At 50.9% G+C, this 13,975-nt stretch overlaps 1 protein-coding gene and 1 long non-coding RNA gene across 4 annotated transcripts; one reads left to right on the top strand and one right to left on the bottom strand.

The window, feature by feature from the left end:
- Positions 1-328: 328 nt before the first annotated feature.
- Positions 329-8,680, bottom strand: ICAM3 (intercellular adhesion molecule 3). Of its 3 annotated transcripts, none has more exons than XM_045045395.1 (8): positions 8,595-8,680; positions 7,688-7,779; positions 6,853-7,119; positions 2,279-2,584; positions 1,652-1,939; positions 1,059-1,313; positions 696-944; positions 329-610 (listed from the first exon to the last, which is right to left on the bottom strand). In XM_045045395.1, the coding sequence occupies exons 1-8, from the start codon at positions 8,678-8,680 to the stop codon at positions 417-419; spliced, it is 1,737 nt and encodes a 578-aa protein (XP_044901330.1). In that variant the 3' UTR covers positions 329-416. The 3 variants fall into 3 exon arrangements, with proteins under 3 accessions (XP_044901330.1, XP_044901331.1, XP_044901332.1); XM_045045396.1 differs by lacking the exon at positions 8,595-8,680 and adding an exon at positions 8,006-8,024; XM_045045397.1 differs by lacking the exon at positions 8,595-8,680 and adding an exon at positions 7,906-7,924.
- LOC123382147 lies at positions 3,117-12,584 on the top strand. The gene is made up of 3 exons (XR_006590085.1): positions 3,117-3,356; positions 11,139-11,312; positions 12,334-12,584. It is a non-coding gene; the product is annotated as an uncharacterized LOC123382147 (long non-coding RNA).
- The last annotated feature ends 1,391 nt before the right edge of the window (positions 12,585-13,975 follow it).

Here is a 13,975-nt window from a genome sequence, read left to right on the forward strand (position 1 = left end):
AATAAATGTAAAAAATTAAAAGAAATTTGGGGTGCCTGCATGGCTTAGTCGGTTGAGCATCCGACTTCGGCCTAGGTCATGATCTTGCAATTTGCAGTTTGTGAGTTCGAGCCCCATGTCAGGCTCTGTGCTGACAGCTCGGAGCCTGGAGCCTGCTTCAGATTCTGTGTCTCCCTCTCTGCTCCTCCCCTATTCACACTGTCTCTCTCTGTCTCTCAAAAATATATAAATGTAAAAAAAAAAAAAAAAGATTAAAAAAAGTTGTCACTCAAAGGACGCAAAGCACAGTGGGTGAGCTCCTTAGCGCAAGTGGAATCAAGCAACAGACTCCGGATTTTCAGGGCTTTATTGGTGTGGAACCGGGGATACAGCCAAACCCCTATCGTCGTTGGTCCAGCATCCCCCAGGTTCGAAGCTCAGGACGGCCCCTCCCCCACAGCCTCCTCGGGCTGCCTAGACGTCAGGGGCAACCAAGTGCTCCCCTGGTTCACTTGGTAAATGTCACTCCTCTTCTGCAACCCGAAGACGTACACTAAGGCCGCAGTGGTAGTCACCAACCCCAGGATCACTAACACCACCATGACGATGGTGACAGCATGGGCATTCCGACCTATGCAGAGAAGCAAGGAGTATAAACACACGCACTCTCCCCGCGTGGGTTGCCCATCTGCATCCGCAACCCCGTTTTGGCTCACCCTGAACGTTCATCACCACGGTCACAGTGTGTGTGCCTCGAGAGCTGACCGCCCGGCAGGAGTAGGTACCACTATAGTTTAACATGACGGTAAATGGAATCCCGACGGGCACCTCATTCTGGGAGCCTTCCTGAAAACAGTGCAACTGGGGGTCCGGATTGCCCCGGGCCTGGCACCGCAGGACATTGGTGGTTCTGTCTTTCCACGTCAAGCGCTGGGGACATTTGGCTTGGTCAATCTTGGGACCGTCTATGAAACGGTCAAATGATTAGACAGACTGGAGTCACAGCGTGGCAAGGAAGAGTAATGTCTTCCCACCAAACAAGGGGAGCAAGGGTTTAAAGGTCAGAGTGACCTACTCACACAGAACACGCAACTGGACGCTCCTGTTCCTGTGTAAGATCTCCCTGTCCACCTCGAGCGTGGCATTGCAGGAGAAGTTGCGCCTGTCATCCCTCTCGGTGGCGATTAGCTGAAGCTGGGCAGGCTGGCCAGGGGCCGCAGCCGGAACTCCGTCCAGCGTGACCTGGACTCGGGCCCCGGCCGCGCAAGTCACAGTCACTTTGGTCCCCTCAGAGGCGCTGGACTCACTCAGGTTTAGGATGGGCCCCCAGAAGCCTAAAAGCAGGGCCTTGCCCTGGAGTTTACTGACCACCCACCTCACATCGGATCCCCGCCCTCCATAACACCTGTTTCGTCTCGAGGTATCAGGCCATGCCTTTCTGCTACTCTGCGGGTCCCCACCGCCTACCCCCCCCCCGCCCCCTTCCAACTTGGGACACTTGGGCTATACCCTTAGTTACTTAGACCCCGCCCACACTACAACCCCTCCCACTCTGGAGGCTCAGGCCCCACCTCTCCAGTCTAGTCTTCGTCATCTGTGCGGCGCCACTCGGCTACCGAGGCCGCGCCCCTTGTCCCGCCTGTCGAGCCGTCTTGGCTCCGCCCCCTCTTACGGTAGATGGTCAAGTTCTCTCGGGCCTCCCGGCTGTCGCTCCCCAATGTCAGGTTGCAGACAATCTCCCGAGCGCCCTCCTGCTCCGCGCTCGCTGTGACTGTAGCTGTGGCCGTGATCGTATCCCCATGGCTCTCGACAGCAGGATTCAGCATCTGGTTCCCCAGCGCCAGTTGGACCTGGGCCTCGGAGGCCGGGAACAGCCGGTCCAAGGTGCAGTTCACGGACCATGTCGTTCCCACCTCCAAGAGCCGGGGGACAACGAGGTGTGGGGGGGTCACGGGCAGGGCTGCGGAGAAGGGCAGGCGTGAGCCGGAGGAGGGCTCCCAGAACCGTGAAAGGGTCTCCCCTTACCCCATGACTCGTTCAGTGCCCCCAACCACGGTCCTTTCCCAGAATATCTTGCGGCCTGGATCACCCCCTACCCAGAATACACCCGCAGAGCCTTCTCGTAGGCTACCGCGGCCGCGAGTCTCCCAACGGAAGCTGTGCACGGCCCAGTAAGCCAAGGGCATGCCTTCCCAGAAGCCGTTGAGGTCCAGTCCACTCCGTTTTCCAAACCCTCCCGGCCAGGGCGCTTCTACTCTGGCTTAGCTCATAACCCACCGTCCGCAGTCCCTTCCCTCACCGAAAGTTCGGAGCTGCCTGGGGGCCGAGCTGTTCTGGAACAGACCCAGCCCTCGGGACCGCAAGTCCAGTTCCGTGCGGCACGAGAAATTGGCGAGGTGGTCGTCTCTGCCCGCCAGCACCGTGACCGTGGCCTCGGCGGGCTCCCCGACGGCCGGCTGCCGGCTCAGCTCCTCCTCCCCGCGGAGCAGCACCACCGTGAGGTTGGTCCGGGGCGCCCCGCCGGCCACCTGGCAGCGCAGGGTAAGGTTTTCGCCCACGGGCTGCCAGCGGGGCAGGGGGGCCATCTCCACGCGCTCCGGGAACCCTGGGGTAGGGTTGGGGGTGGGGGAGAATTGCACTTAGCAGCCAGCCCTGCAACTCCCACCCCAGAGAGCAGAGAGGGGGCTGAGGGTGCCCCAGTGCAGAATTGAAATTTTGAATAAACCTGGAGAGCTTACTTAGTATGTGCCTGCAGAAGTGTTTGCTATTGTCATTTAGCATCATGATTATTATTTCCTGTTTCGTGGGACACCTTGCCAGGCACTGAAATAAAGTCAGATTTTCTGTTCTGGAGAAATTCACAGTTAAGGGAAGAAAAAAAAAAAAAAAGAAGAAGGAAGGAAGGGGACCAACTTATGACCACATACAACATTATTAGTACTCATAAAAGTTCCTGTTTATTTAGAGTTTTCGTTAGACTTTCCAATTTAAAAAAAATTTAAGTTTATTTATTTTGACAGAGAACAGAGCATATGAGCGGGGGAGGGGCAGAGAGAGAGAGAGAGAGAGAGAGAGAGAGAGAGAACCCTCAAGCAGGCTTTGCGTGCAGTCAGCACAGAGCGTGCTGTGGGGCTTGAACTCACAGACTGTGAGATCATGACCTGAGCCAAAGTCAAGAGCCAACACTTTACTGACTGAGCCGCCCAGCCGCCCCTCCTATTCCAAATGTCATCCACCTTCATTCACAGGCAACCAAGTGAAATCTTCTCTATTATTCTTCTCCTTTACAGATGGAGAAACTGAGGCCCAGAGAGGCGAAGGTGAGATGACCTATCCAAGGACACATAGCCAGAAAGGGGCCCGGCTGGGTTTAGAAGGTGAGACTCCCAACTCCAGACCCGTGTATTCACCTGCCTCCTTTTTTTTTTTATATAATGTTTATTAATTTTTGAAGTGGGGGGCAGATGGAGAGTCCAAAGCTGACAGCAGACAGCCCAGTGCAGGGTTCGAACTCACGAACTGAACCATGAGATCATGACCTGAGCTGAAGTCCAGATGCTTAACTGACTGAGCCAGGTGCCCAGTCACCTGCCTCCTTGATGTCACATCTAGGGACTCCCATGGCTACTCCCAGCTTCTGGTCTGGACTCTGGCCTTGGCCTCTCCCAGAGCCTGGCCCCCGATCCATCCGAGGCTCTCCAGGCTCTTACCAGAGCAGCCTCTCAGGATGCTCTGACACAGTCACGAGGGACTCAACACCCCCAGGCTGGGTCCTCTCCCCGCCGCAACAGCAGTGTCCCTCTGAGGCACACGTACCAAACCCTGGGCCTCCTTCGGGAAACATCTCATACCCTCAACGATTTGAGCCCGGATCTCAGCTATATCACAGAGGCCCGTGCGCTGGCTGCCATGAAAAATATGTCACATCTTACTACAGGGAAGTGTAGCTTTTCAAAAGCTCCATGACACCATTTCATTTTTATGAAAGACCTGCGTTAGTTAGTATTAACGGAAAGAAATTTGAAGAGTATTTCCGCTTTTAAGAAAAATGGCTGGGAATGCAAGCTGGTGCAGCCACTCTGGAAAACAGTCTGGAGGCTCCTCAAAAAACTAAAAATAGAACTACCCTACGACCCAGCCATTGCGCTACGAGGCATTTATCCACGAGATACAGGTGTGCTTGTTTCGAAGAGACACATGCACCCCATGTTTATAGCAGCACTATCAACAATAGCCACAGTATGGAAAGAGCCCGAATGGCCATCGATGGATGAATGGATAAAGAAGATGTCACACACACACACACACACACACACACACACACACACACAATGGAGTATTACTTGGCAATCAAAAAGAATAAAATCTTGCCATTTGCAACTACGTGGATGGAACTGGAGGGTATTACGCTAAGTGAAATTAGTCAGTCGGGGAAAGACAAATATCATATGACTTCGCTCCTATAAGGACTTTAAGAGACAAGACAAAACAGATGAACATAAGGGAAAGGAAACAAAAATAATATAAAAACAGGGAGGGGGACAAAACAGAAGAGACTCATAAATATGGAGAACAAACTGAGGGTTACTGGAGGGGTTGGGGGAGGGTGGGTGGGCTAAATGGGTAAGGGGCGCTGAGGAATCTACTCCTGAAGTCATTGTTGCACTCTATGCCAACTAACTTGGAGGTGAATTTTAAAAAAATAAAAAATAAAATTTAAAAAAATGGCAAAAAATGAAAATAGCATGCAGCTATACAGAGAGCAGTTATACAGAGAGCAGGCACCCTGCACGGGGAGGGTGGTGCCACCAGGCTCCCTTCCCGGGATTGCACTCAGCATCTCAGCCGCAAGTCCCCGGGGCTCTGACCTATGTCTGTGAGCATCAGTGCTTTATCTCCATTTATTTTGCGCATCCGTTAGCAGGATGTGTCCTAAGGTCTCAGGAAAGACTAGGAGGGGCGCCTGGGCGGCTCAGTCAGTTAAGCGTCGGAGTCTTGATTTTGGCTCAGGTCATGATCTCATGGTTTGTTGAGTTCAAGCCCCGCACTTACAGCATGGAGCCTGCTTGAGATCCTCTCTCTCCCTCTCTGTCTCTCTCTGCCCCTCCTCCGGGAGCATGTGCTCTCTCTCAAAATAAAGTAATAAGCTAAAAAAAAAAAAAAGCCTAGGGGAGGTTATTTTTGGGGTCTGGGAATGCTCACCATTTTTTCAATATAAATTAATTGGTTTTTCACTTTCTATCATTTTGACTTATAAAAAGTTTCATAGGAATGCTTTACTTTCGGACAGTAGGAGAAACCTTTATTTACGATTTTAGAATATTTAACAAAGAGGCCCCATCGGGGCACCACAGGTCAGAGATGATGATAGGCCAGCAAATGCCAGGAATGCTCGGGAACTCGGGGTTGGGGTGCGGTGGGCTAGCCGCAATATGGAGCATACGCCAATTTCTACCGTGAAAACACGGTGAGGTGAGGTGAGGTGAGGACAGTCGGCTCCGGTGAGACAGGACCTACAGGCTCCCGCAGAGCCCTGGACAGAGGCATCTGGAACACACACAAATGTACGCCCTATACAGAAATGCGGACACAAAGATATGAATGCAGCGACATGTACTGACACAGACATCCACGGCCACTCACACATGGACACACACACTGACATAGGAAACACGCTTACACAGATATACACACAGGTGTGGATACTGACGTACACAGACATGTACATTCACATTCACACTCAGATACACACACACAGACACGCGTGTGCACTCACACAGACACACAGAGATGATGACACACATACAGACGCTCACAGACACGCACACAGGTACACAAAACGGATACTGGCCCACAGCAGGAGCCTACACACGGTCACACGCACACACTACACTTATCTAGGAAGGCTTCACAAAACGGTAGGTTCCACGAGTGTCCATACTCTATTTTCTCGTCTACTGTATTCTTTTAAGTGCAGAGGGATTCTGGCAGGAACCATAAGAAACAGGGGACACCCGGGTGGCTCAGTCGATTAAGCATCCGACTTCAGCTCAGGTCATGATCTCACGTGATTCATGAGTTTGAGCCCCGTATTGGGCTCTGTGCTGACAGCTCAGAGCCTGGAGCCTGCTTCATGTGTCCTCCCTCTCTCTGCCCCCTCCCCACTGGTTCTCGCTCTCTATCTTAAAATAAATAAATAAACAGAAAAAAAAAAGAGAGAAAGAAACTAGTAACAGAGGGGTCTGGGAAGGAAGACTCATCTATTAGGAACAAGGGCTTGAGGGCCAGACTACCCACTTCTCCAGGCTATGAACCCTGACAAGCAACTTTACCCCGTTGAGGCTTAAATTCCTCATCTGTGAAATGGGGCTCCTAAGTGTACCTCCCCTGCCTGGGAGACTTCTTAAAGACTGAATGAACCCCTAGTGTCCACATTTAAAACAGTGACCACTCGCAGCCAGCACAAGGCAATGGAGGTTTAACACACACCTTTTTATACTTTTGGGTTTTGGAACCACATGCATGAATGATTAACTGCTGTGAAAATACAAGTAATACATAAAAGACACGAGGTATCATTTAAGAATCCTTGTTGGGACGCAAGTTGATTTCACAGCTGCTGCCCCGGCATATGGTTGAGATGTATCTCTCTGTCTCCGTCCGTCTGTCTGTCTGTCTGTCTGTCTCTCTCTCTCTCTCTCTCTCACACACACACACACACACACACACACACACACACATTCAGGTCCAAGCTCTGGGTCAGAGCCCTCGTTCCTTTCTGGAGACTCAGGGTTCCCTGCTCCCCTGCACCACTGGCCATGTACCCCCACTACTGCCCAAGGCCAGTGCCACCTCCAAGCCACAATCACTCACGGTATACTGTGATGTCAGAGGAGGCTGTCATCTGGAAGCCATCGCAGAAGCCGGAGCAGAGGACCTGGCTGTCACTGGTCACACTGCTGAGCTGGAAAGCTGCCCAGCCCAGGCCATTGCCCACTGGCTTCTTGGGTAGGGATGTCTCCAGGGTGATGAGTTTGGGCTTGGGGCAATCCGTGCTGCAGTTCACCAAGAAGGACCCTCCTGCAGGCAGCACGGGGTTCTGGGGCTCCACCCTCAGTGGGAACTTCTGCCCCTGGGCACCTGTGGGAACAGAGGGACACCGCTGTTTGTTCCGGTGCCTCAATCTACCCTTCTGCAGGCCCCACCTTTTCACATCACCTCCCTGCCTTCATGGTACTTCAGTCCGGTGGGGAAGACGGATGATTGGTCAGGAACTGGGGAAGCCTCCGAGGAAGGCTAGGGGAGACCCTGATCCAGACTGTAGGAGGAAGCATGTCAAGGAAAGCTTCCTGGAGGAGGGGACAAATCGGGCCAGTTCGGAAGGGAAAGTAAGAATTGGTTATCTGAGTGAAAGGGAAGTGATCCTGGCAGAGGGAAAAGGAGAGACAGAGGTCCAGGGAGGGACTGTGTGTGTGTGTGTGTGTGTGTGCACGCGCGTTGGGGTAGGAGACAAGTCACAGGCAGGGGAGCCCTGAAGGCTGAGTTAAGGAAGCCATAACTTTCTGTTGAGGCCAGTGATGAGCCCCCTGTCAGGTGGGAGTTTAAGGAAGTGTTGCGGCAGCCAGGATGTGGGAAGCTTTGCTCTCTCCATTCCCCCACCCTCCCCTGATCCCCCAACTCCAGCCCTCCCCAGGCTGACTTGCCTCACCTGGGGGCAGCAGACAGCAGACCAGGAGCAGGGAGATAAGTGTGGTCCTGCAGGCCCCCCGCAGCAGCCCCGAGGGTGACATCGTGGCCAGCCTGCAGGAGGAAGTTGCCTTAATGAGGTGCAAGGCAGTGGGGAGCAGGCGGGGCACCCCGGGGGGACGGAAGCACACCCACGGTGGTTACAATTACAGAAGTCCAGGGGCTGCTCTTTGCCCCGACCTGGGGAAGGGCAGAGGGGATGTTCTGTGGCCCAGAGGGTCCAGAGTGGGGGACCTAGCGACGACGTGGAGGGTGCTGCTGGGTCGTGGAAGGGGCAGACCTGACTTAACACCGCTGGCCTCTAAATGCACTGACAGGAAATGCTAACTGCAGTCGGCTTCCTTTGTTCTCAGCACAAGGAAGACACCTCCTTCCTGATGAACTTGGGTGAAGGGGGGTGTCCTGTTCCCAGAGAGGAAGTTAACACGGGATCTCCTGACAGACATTGTCCTTGAGGTGATAAGGTGGGATTTCAAGCTGACAGTGGGGGGGACTTCTAGGCAGGGTCTAAAAGCGCAGTGGGAGATCTCAACATTCCTCGTGGGGGTGAATAAGAGATTTGGGGGTGACAGTTGAGGGACCCCTGAGATGAGGGAAGATGTGAAAATGAACGGAGCCTACATGTATCGGGCCCTTGTGACTGGCTGTGTGTTGACTGAGTGGCTACTGGGGGGCCCTTTACCTCTGAAGATCTTCGAGGACCCCCCCTTCCCCGTGGGTCATGCTGAGGACTTGTAACTGGTCCTTACCCCGGTCCTCCGCCCCCCTGCCCACCCCTCCAGGCAGCCGGTTTCTCCACCCCCAGAGAAGGGACTGGGGGTCAGGTGGACCCTAAGACTTCCATCTACTCCGTCTCCCCAGCTTCTGACCTTCCCCTCGCGCCTCCGATCGGAGCTCCAGAGAGGGACCTGGCCGGGGTCCTTGATGGCACCCAGCTCCCATGCCCTCTCCCCATCCTGAGGCCACGCCCCCTCCTCTCTCAGCTGAAGCACCTTCCCCCTCCAGTCGGGTCTCCCCCCCCCCCCAGTCCATTTCCCACAAAGTCCCGCGAGATCCTCTAAAACCCAAATCAAAAGTATTTGTAAATAATACTGGTATCCCCCACTTTTCTAAAGTTCCGTTACGCCACTTCACGTTTACGAAAGACCTGCGTTAGTACCTGTTTTTGTGGAACCGAAAGAAATCTGAAAACGATTTGCCCTTTTATGAGAAAAGATGAAAAGCGGAAAAAAACAGTACTCGGCATTGGTTTTGCAGTGGACGTCGCAGAGGCAGGGAGAGGGACACCGCCAAGCCCCGTCCCGGGGATTACACGCAGCATCTCAGCCCCCAGCCCCCAGGGCTCTGACCTGGGTCTGTGGGCATCCGTACTTTATCTTGACTTACTTTGTGCATCCGTTAGTAGGATGTGCCCTGAGGTCTCAGAAAAAACGAAGAGAGGTTATTCTTTGGGTCTGGGAACGCTAACAATTTTTTTTCTGTATAAATTAATGAGAAGCACTTCCTCTCTTTAAGCCATTTTGACTCACAAAAGGTTTCATGGCAACGCTTTACTTTTGTATGGCGTGGGAAACCTGTGTACGCGAAAAGGGATGATACCCAGATGACAGAAATTCCTGGAAGTTATAGAGGAAATGAACAAGGGGATCTCCAGACACTCTCCTTGAGGTGACAAGGTGGGATTTCAATGCAACATTTAAAGAGGACAATGCAGACACTACTAGGCAGGGTCTAAAGACCTTCACCCGAGAGGTCAGTATTCTTGGGGGGGGGGGGGGGGGATAAAAGAGAATAACTCAACAACAACAAAAAAGCAATTAAAAATGGGCAGAGCACTTGAATAGACATTTCTTTTAATTTTTTTTTTTTTTTTAATTTTAGAGCTTGGATGGCTCGGTTGAGCATCTGACTCTTGGTTTCGGCTCAGGTCATGATCTCACAGTTCATGGGTTCGAGCCCCATATCAGGCTCCGCTCTGACGGTGCCCCTCAGCCTGCTGGAGATTCTCTCTCTGTCTGTCTCTCTCTCTCTCTGTCTCAAAATAAACAAATAAACCTTAAAAAAAACAAATTGGAGAGAGAGAGAGAGCACAAGTGGGGGAGAGAGGCAGAGGGAGAGAGTGGACCTTAAGTAGGCTGCAAGCCCAGCATGGAGCCTGATGCAGGGCTGGATCCCACGACCCTGGGATCATGACCTGAGTCGGAATCAAGAGTCAGATGCTCAACTGCCTGAGCTGCCCAGGCGTCCCTAGGCATTTCTTCAAAGAGGCGATATAAATGGTCCCTAAACATATAAAAAGATGCCCAAGGGGCGCCTGGGTGGCGCAGTCGGTTAAGCGTCCGACTTCAGCCAGGTCACGATCTCACGGTCTGTGAGTTCGAGCCCTACATCAGGCTCTGGGCTGATGGCTCGGAGCCTGGAGCCTGTTTCCGATTCTGTGTCTCCCTCTCTCTCTGCCCCTCCCCCGTTCATGCTCTGTCTCTCTCTGTCCCAAAAATAAATAAACGTTGAAAAAAAAAATTAAAAGATGCCCAAGCTCCCTAGCCGTTAGGGAAATGCAAATCAAAACCAGAATGAAAGTGAGGCTCCAGGGCGTCTCGGTTGGTCTGATTTCGGCTCAGGTCATGATCTCACTATTCACAAGTTCGAGCCCCGCGTCGGGCTCTGTGCTAACAGCTCAGAGCCTGGAGCCTGCTTCGGATTCTGTGTCTCCCTCTCTCTGCCCCTCCCCTGCTCATGCTCTCTCTCTCTCTCTCTCTGTCTCTGTTTCTCCCTCTCTCTCAACTAAATAAACACGTGAAAAAAAACGTAGCATTATAAAACAAACATAGAATTATACAATGCCGCAATTCCACTCCTAAGTATATATCCAAAAGGGACTCAAACAGATATGTGGACACCAAGGTTCACAGCAGCATTATTCACAAAAGACAGAAGCCACCTAAGTGTCCACGAGCAAAAAGGGGTGAACGAAACATGATGTATAAATACGGTGAAATATTATTCAGCCCTAAAAGGAAAAGAAAAACCCATCTGACACGTTACAACACGGATGAGCCTTGAAAACATTAGGCCAAGTGAACCAAGCCAGGCACAAAAGGACACATAGTGCACTTAGATATGAGGTCCCTAGACTAGGCAACCAGTGGAGAAAGTAGAATGCGGTGGCCGCCAGGGGCCGAGGGGGAGCGGGATGTGGCATCAGTGTTTAATGGGGACAGTTTGGGAAGATGAAAAAGTGCTGTACATTGTGCTGGTGATGACACATCTACTTATTTTGATTTGTGTCTAAATCATGAGATGGGTCGATGGATGGGAGGAATGGATAGATACAGTGTGGCCAAGTAATATTTAGCAATCTAGGTAATTGTGGCTCCTAGGGGTAATCACTATATTATTCTTCTGACTTCTAGATGTGTGCGATTTTTCAGAAAAAAAAACGTTGGAAAATAAAGACTGGATCCTTGATGGATCTGAGTGGCTGCTTAAGTCACAAAAGGAGTTCCTCCTGTCAAGAGGGCACAATGCCCCCCGTGGAAGTGTTGCCAGGAAATGGAAATTGAGAGGCGCCTGGATGGCTCCGATGGGTAAGCATCCGACTTTGGCTCAGGGTATGATCTCACGGTTTGTGAGTTCAAGCCCCACATGGGGCTCTGTGCTGGCAGCTCAGAGCCTGGAGCCTGCTTCGGATTCTGTGTCTCCCTCTCTCTCTGCCCCTCCCTGGCTCGTGCTCTGTCTCTGTCTCTCTCTCTCAAAAATAAATACTAAACATAACTTTTTTTGAAAAATAAAAAGAAGAAAGAAAGAAAGAAAGAAAGAAAGAAAGAAAGAAAGAAAGAAAAGAAAGAAAGAAATGGAAATTGAGCCTGGGCATTGGTTGGTCAAAGGGAGAACAGAGGAACATATTAAACTACACCACAAGGGTGACATCAGACTTCTATAAAGCCTACAGGGCAAACAATCCAGTTTTTTTAAGTTTTTAATGTTTTTTTAAATTATTATTTATTTTTGAGAGAGAGAGAGAGAGAGAGAGAGAGAGAGAGAGCAAGAGTGGGAAGGGGGGTGGAGAGAGACACACACAGAATCTGAAGCAGGTTCCAGGCCCTGAGCTGTCAGCACAGCGCCCAAAGCAGAGCTCGAATCCACAAACCCTGAGATCATGACCTAAGCCGAAGTCAGACACTTAACCAACTGAGCCACACAGGCGCCCCTCAAATATGTTGCAAGGGGCAAAAAAAGGAACCCAGAACTTAAAGGAAGCTGCCCTCAAACCAGTGCAGTATGTGGGCCTTGTTTGGACTTTTATTTGAACCAGTAAATATTTAAGAAACAATTAGGGGGGCACCTGGGTGGCTCAGTCGGTTGTGTCCAACTTCGGCTCGGGTCATGATCTCACAGTTCATGAGTTCAAGCCCCATGGCGGGCTCTGTGCTGACAGTTCAGAGCCTGGAGCCTGCTTCAGATTCTGTGTCTCCCTCTCTCTCTGCCCCTTCTTGGCTTGCACTCTGTCTCTCTCTCTCAAAAATGAATACACGTTAAAAAAAAATTGTAATCTAAATACTCACAGGCTACACAATGATATTGAAGAATTATTGTTAAACTTTTCAGGTGTGATAATGATTGCAGTTATTGTTTGTGGCTCGATCTTTTCAAGATACGTTTGGAAGTTTTTACAGGGAAAATGATGTCTGGGATTTGCTGCGAAATTCTCCAGTGGCAGGGAAACGGATGGCGGTAGAGCTCAAACGTGTTCGGCAGTGGATACTGGAAACTGCTGATGTTGGCAGTTAAGTTCGGGTTTGTTTGTTACCTTATTCTTCCCTATTTTGCATGTGCTTTAAACTGTCCGTAATACAACTTAAAAATTGTTTTAAATATTTATATTTGAGACAGAGAGAGACACAACATGAGTGGGGGGTGGGGGCAGAGAGAGAGGGAGACACAGAATCCAAAGCAGGTTCCAGGCTCCGAGCTGTCAGCACAGAGCCCGACGCGGGGCTCGAACCCACAAACCGTGCGATCGTGACTTGAGTCGAAGTCGGACACTTAACTGACTGAGCCGCCCAGGCACCCAACTTTTTTTTTTTTTTTTTAAATAAGTAGCCACACAAGAATAAGCAAGATAATTTTGGAACGCGACTGCCCTATCAAATATCAAAATATATCCTAGTGGCCACGTCTTTTACCAGGTGGCCACTACCAGGCTCGATCCTGCAAGCAGCCATTCCCATTGAGAATTTGTGCTACAGATACCCTTGAACCTGGGCAAGGAGGCGATGTAGCAGGTGGCTGCTACTACTGCAAGGATTAGAAGTGGCCAATGACCCCCAGAAGGGAACAAATGCTAACATTTCAATGATGAGCCACAACACAGCCATAAACTAGAACAAGGAAATCCTGTAGGCCTGGGTATGTGGAACCATCCCGAAGACCTCTAGCAGGTAGGGGAAACAAAGAGTTCTGCATAGTAGTAGCATGTTTTTTGGAGGGGTTGCCTGGGTGACTCAGTCGGTAAAGCATCCGACTTCGGCTCAGGTCATGATCTCATGGTTCGTGGGTTCGAGCCCCACGTCGGGCTCTGTGCTGACGGCTCAGAGCCTGGAGCCGGCTTCGGATTCTGTGTCTCCCTCTCTCTCTGCCCCTCCCCTACTCATGCGCACGCGCTCTCTCTTTCAAAAATAAATAAACATTTAAAAAAGAAGAAGAAGAAGTGAATCGATAGGGGCACCTGGGTGGCTCAGTAAGCATCTGATTTCAGCCCAGGTCATGATCTCACGGTTCGTGAGTTTGAGTCCGCATCGGGCTCTGTGCTGACAGCTCAGAGCCTGGAGCCTGCTTTGGATTCTGTGTCTCCCTCTCTCTCAAAAATAAATAAACATTAGGGGCGCCTGGTTGGCGCAGTCGGTTAAGCGTCCGACTTCAGCCAGGTCACGATCTCGCAGTCCGTGAGTTCGAGCCCCGCGTCAGGCTCTGGGTTGATGGCTCGGAGCCTGGAGCCTGTTTCCACTTCTGTGTCTCCCTCTCTCTCTGCCCCTCCCCCATTCATGCTCTGTCTCTCTCTGTCCCAAAAATAAATAAAAAACATTGAAAAAAAAAATTAAAAAATAAATAAATAAATAAATAAATAAATAAATAAACATTAAAAAAATTTTTTTTAAAAAGAAAGAAACATTAAAAAAAATGTTTTTTAAGTAGGCTCCACACCTATCGTGGGGCTTGAACTCACAACCCCGAGATTGAGAGTCACATA

Source organism: Felis catus, chromosome A2 (genome assembly GCF_018350175.1).
Source record: "Felis catus isolate Fca126 chromosome A2, F.catus_Fca126_mat1.0, whole genome shotgun sequence".
In the NCBI taxonomy this organism is placed as follows: Eukaryota; Metazoa; Chordata; class Mammalia; order Carnivora; family Felidae; genus Felis; species Felis catus.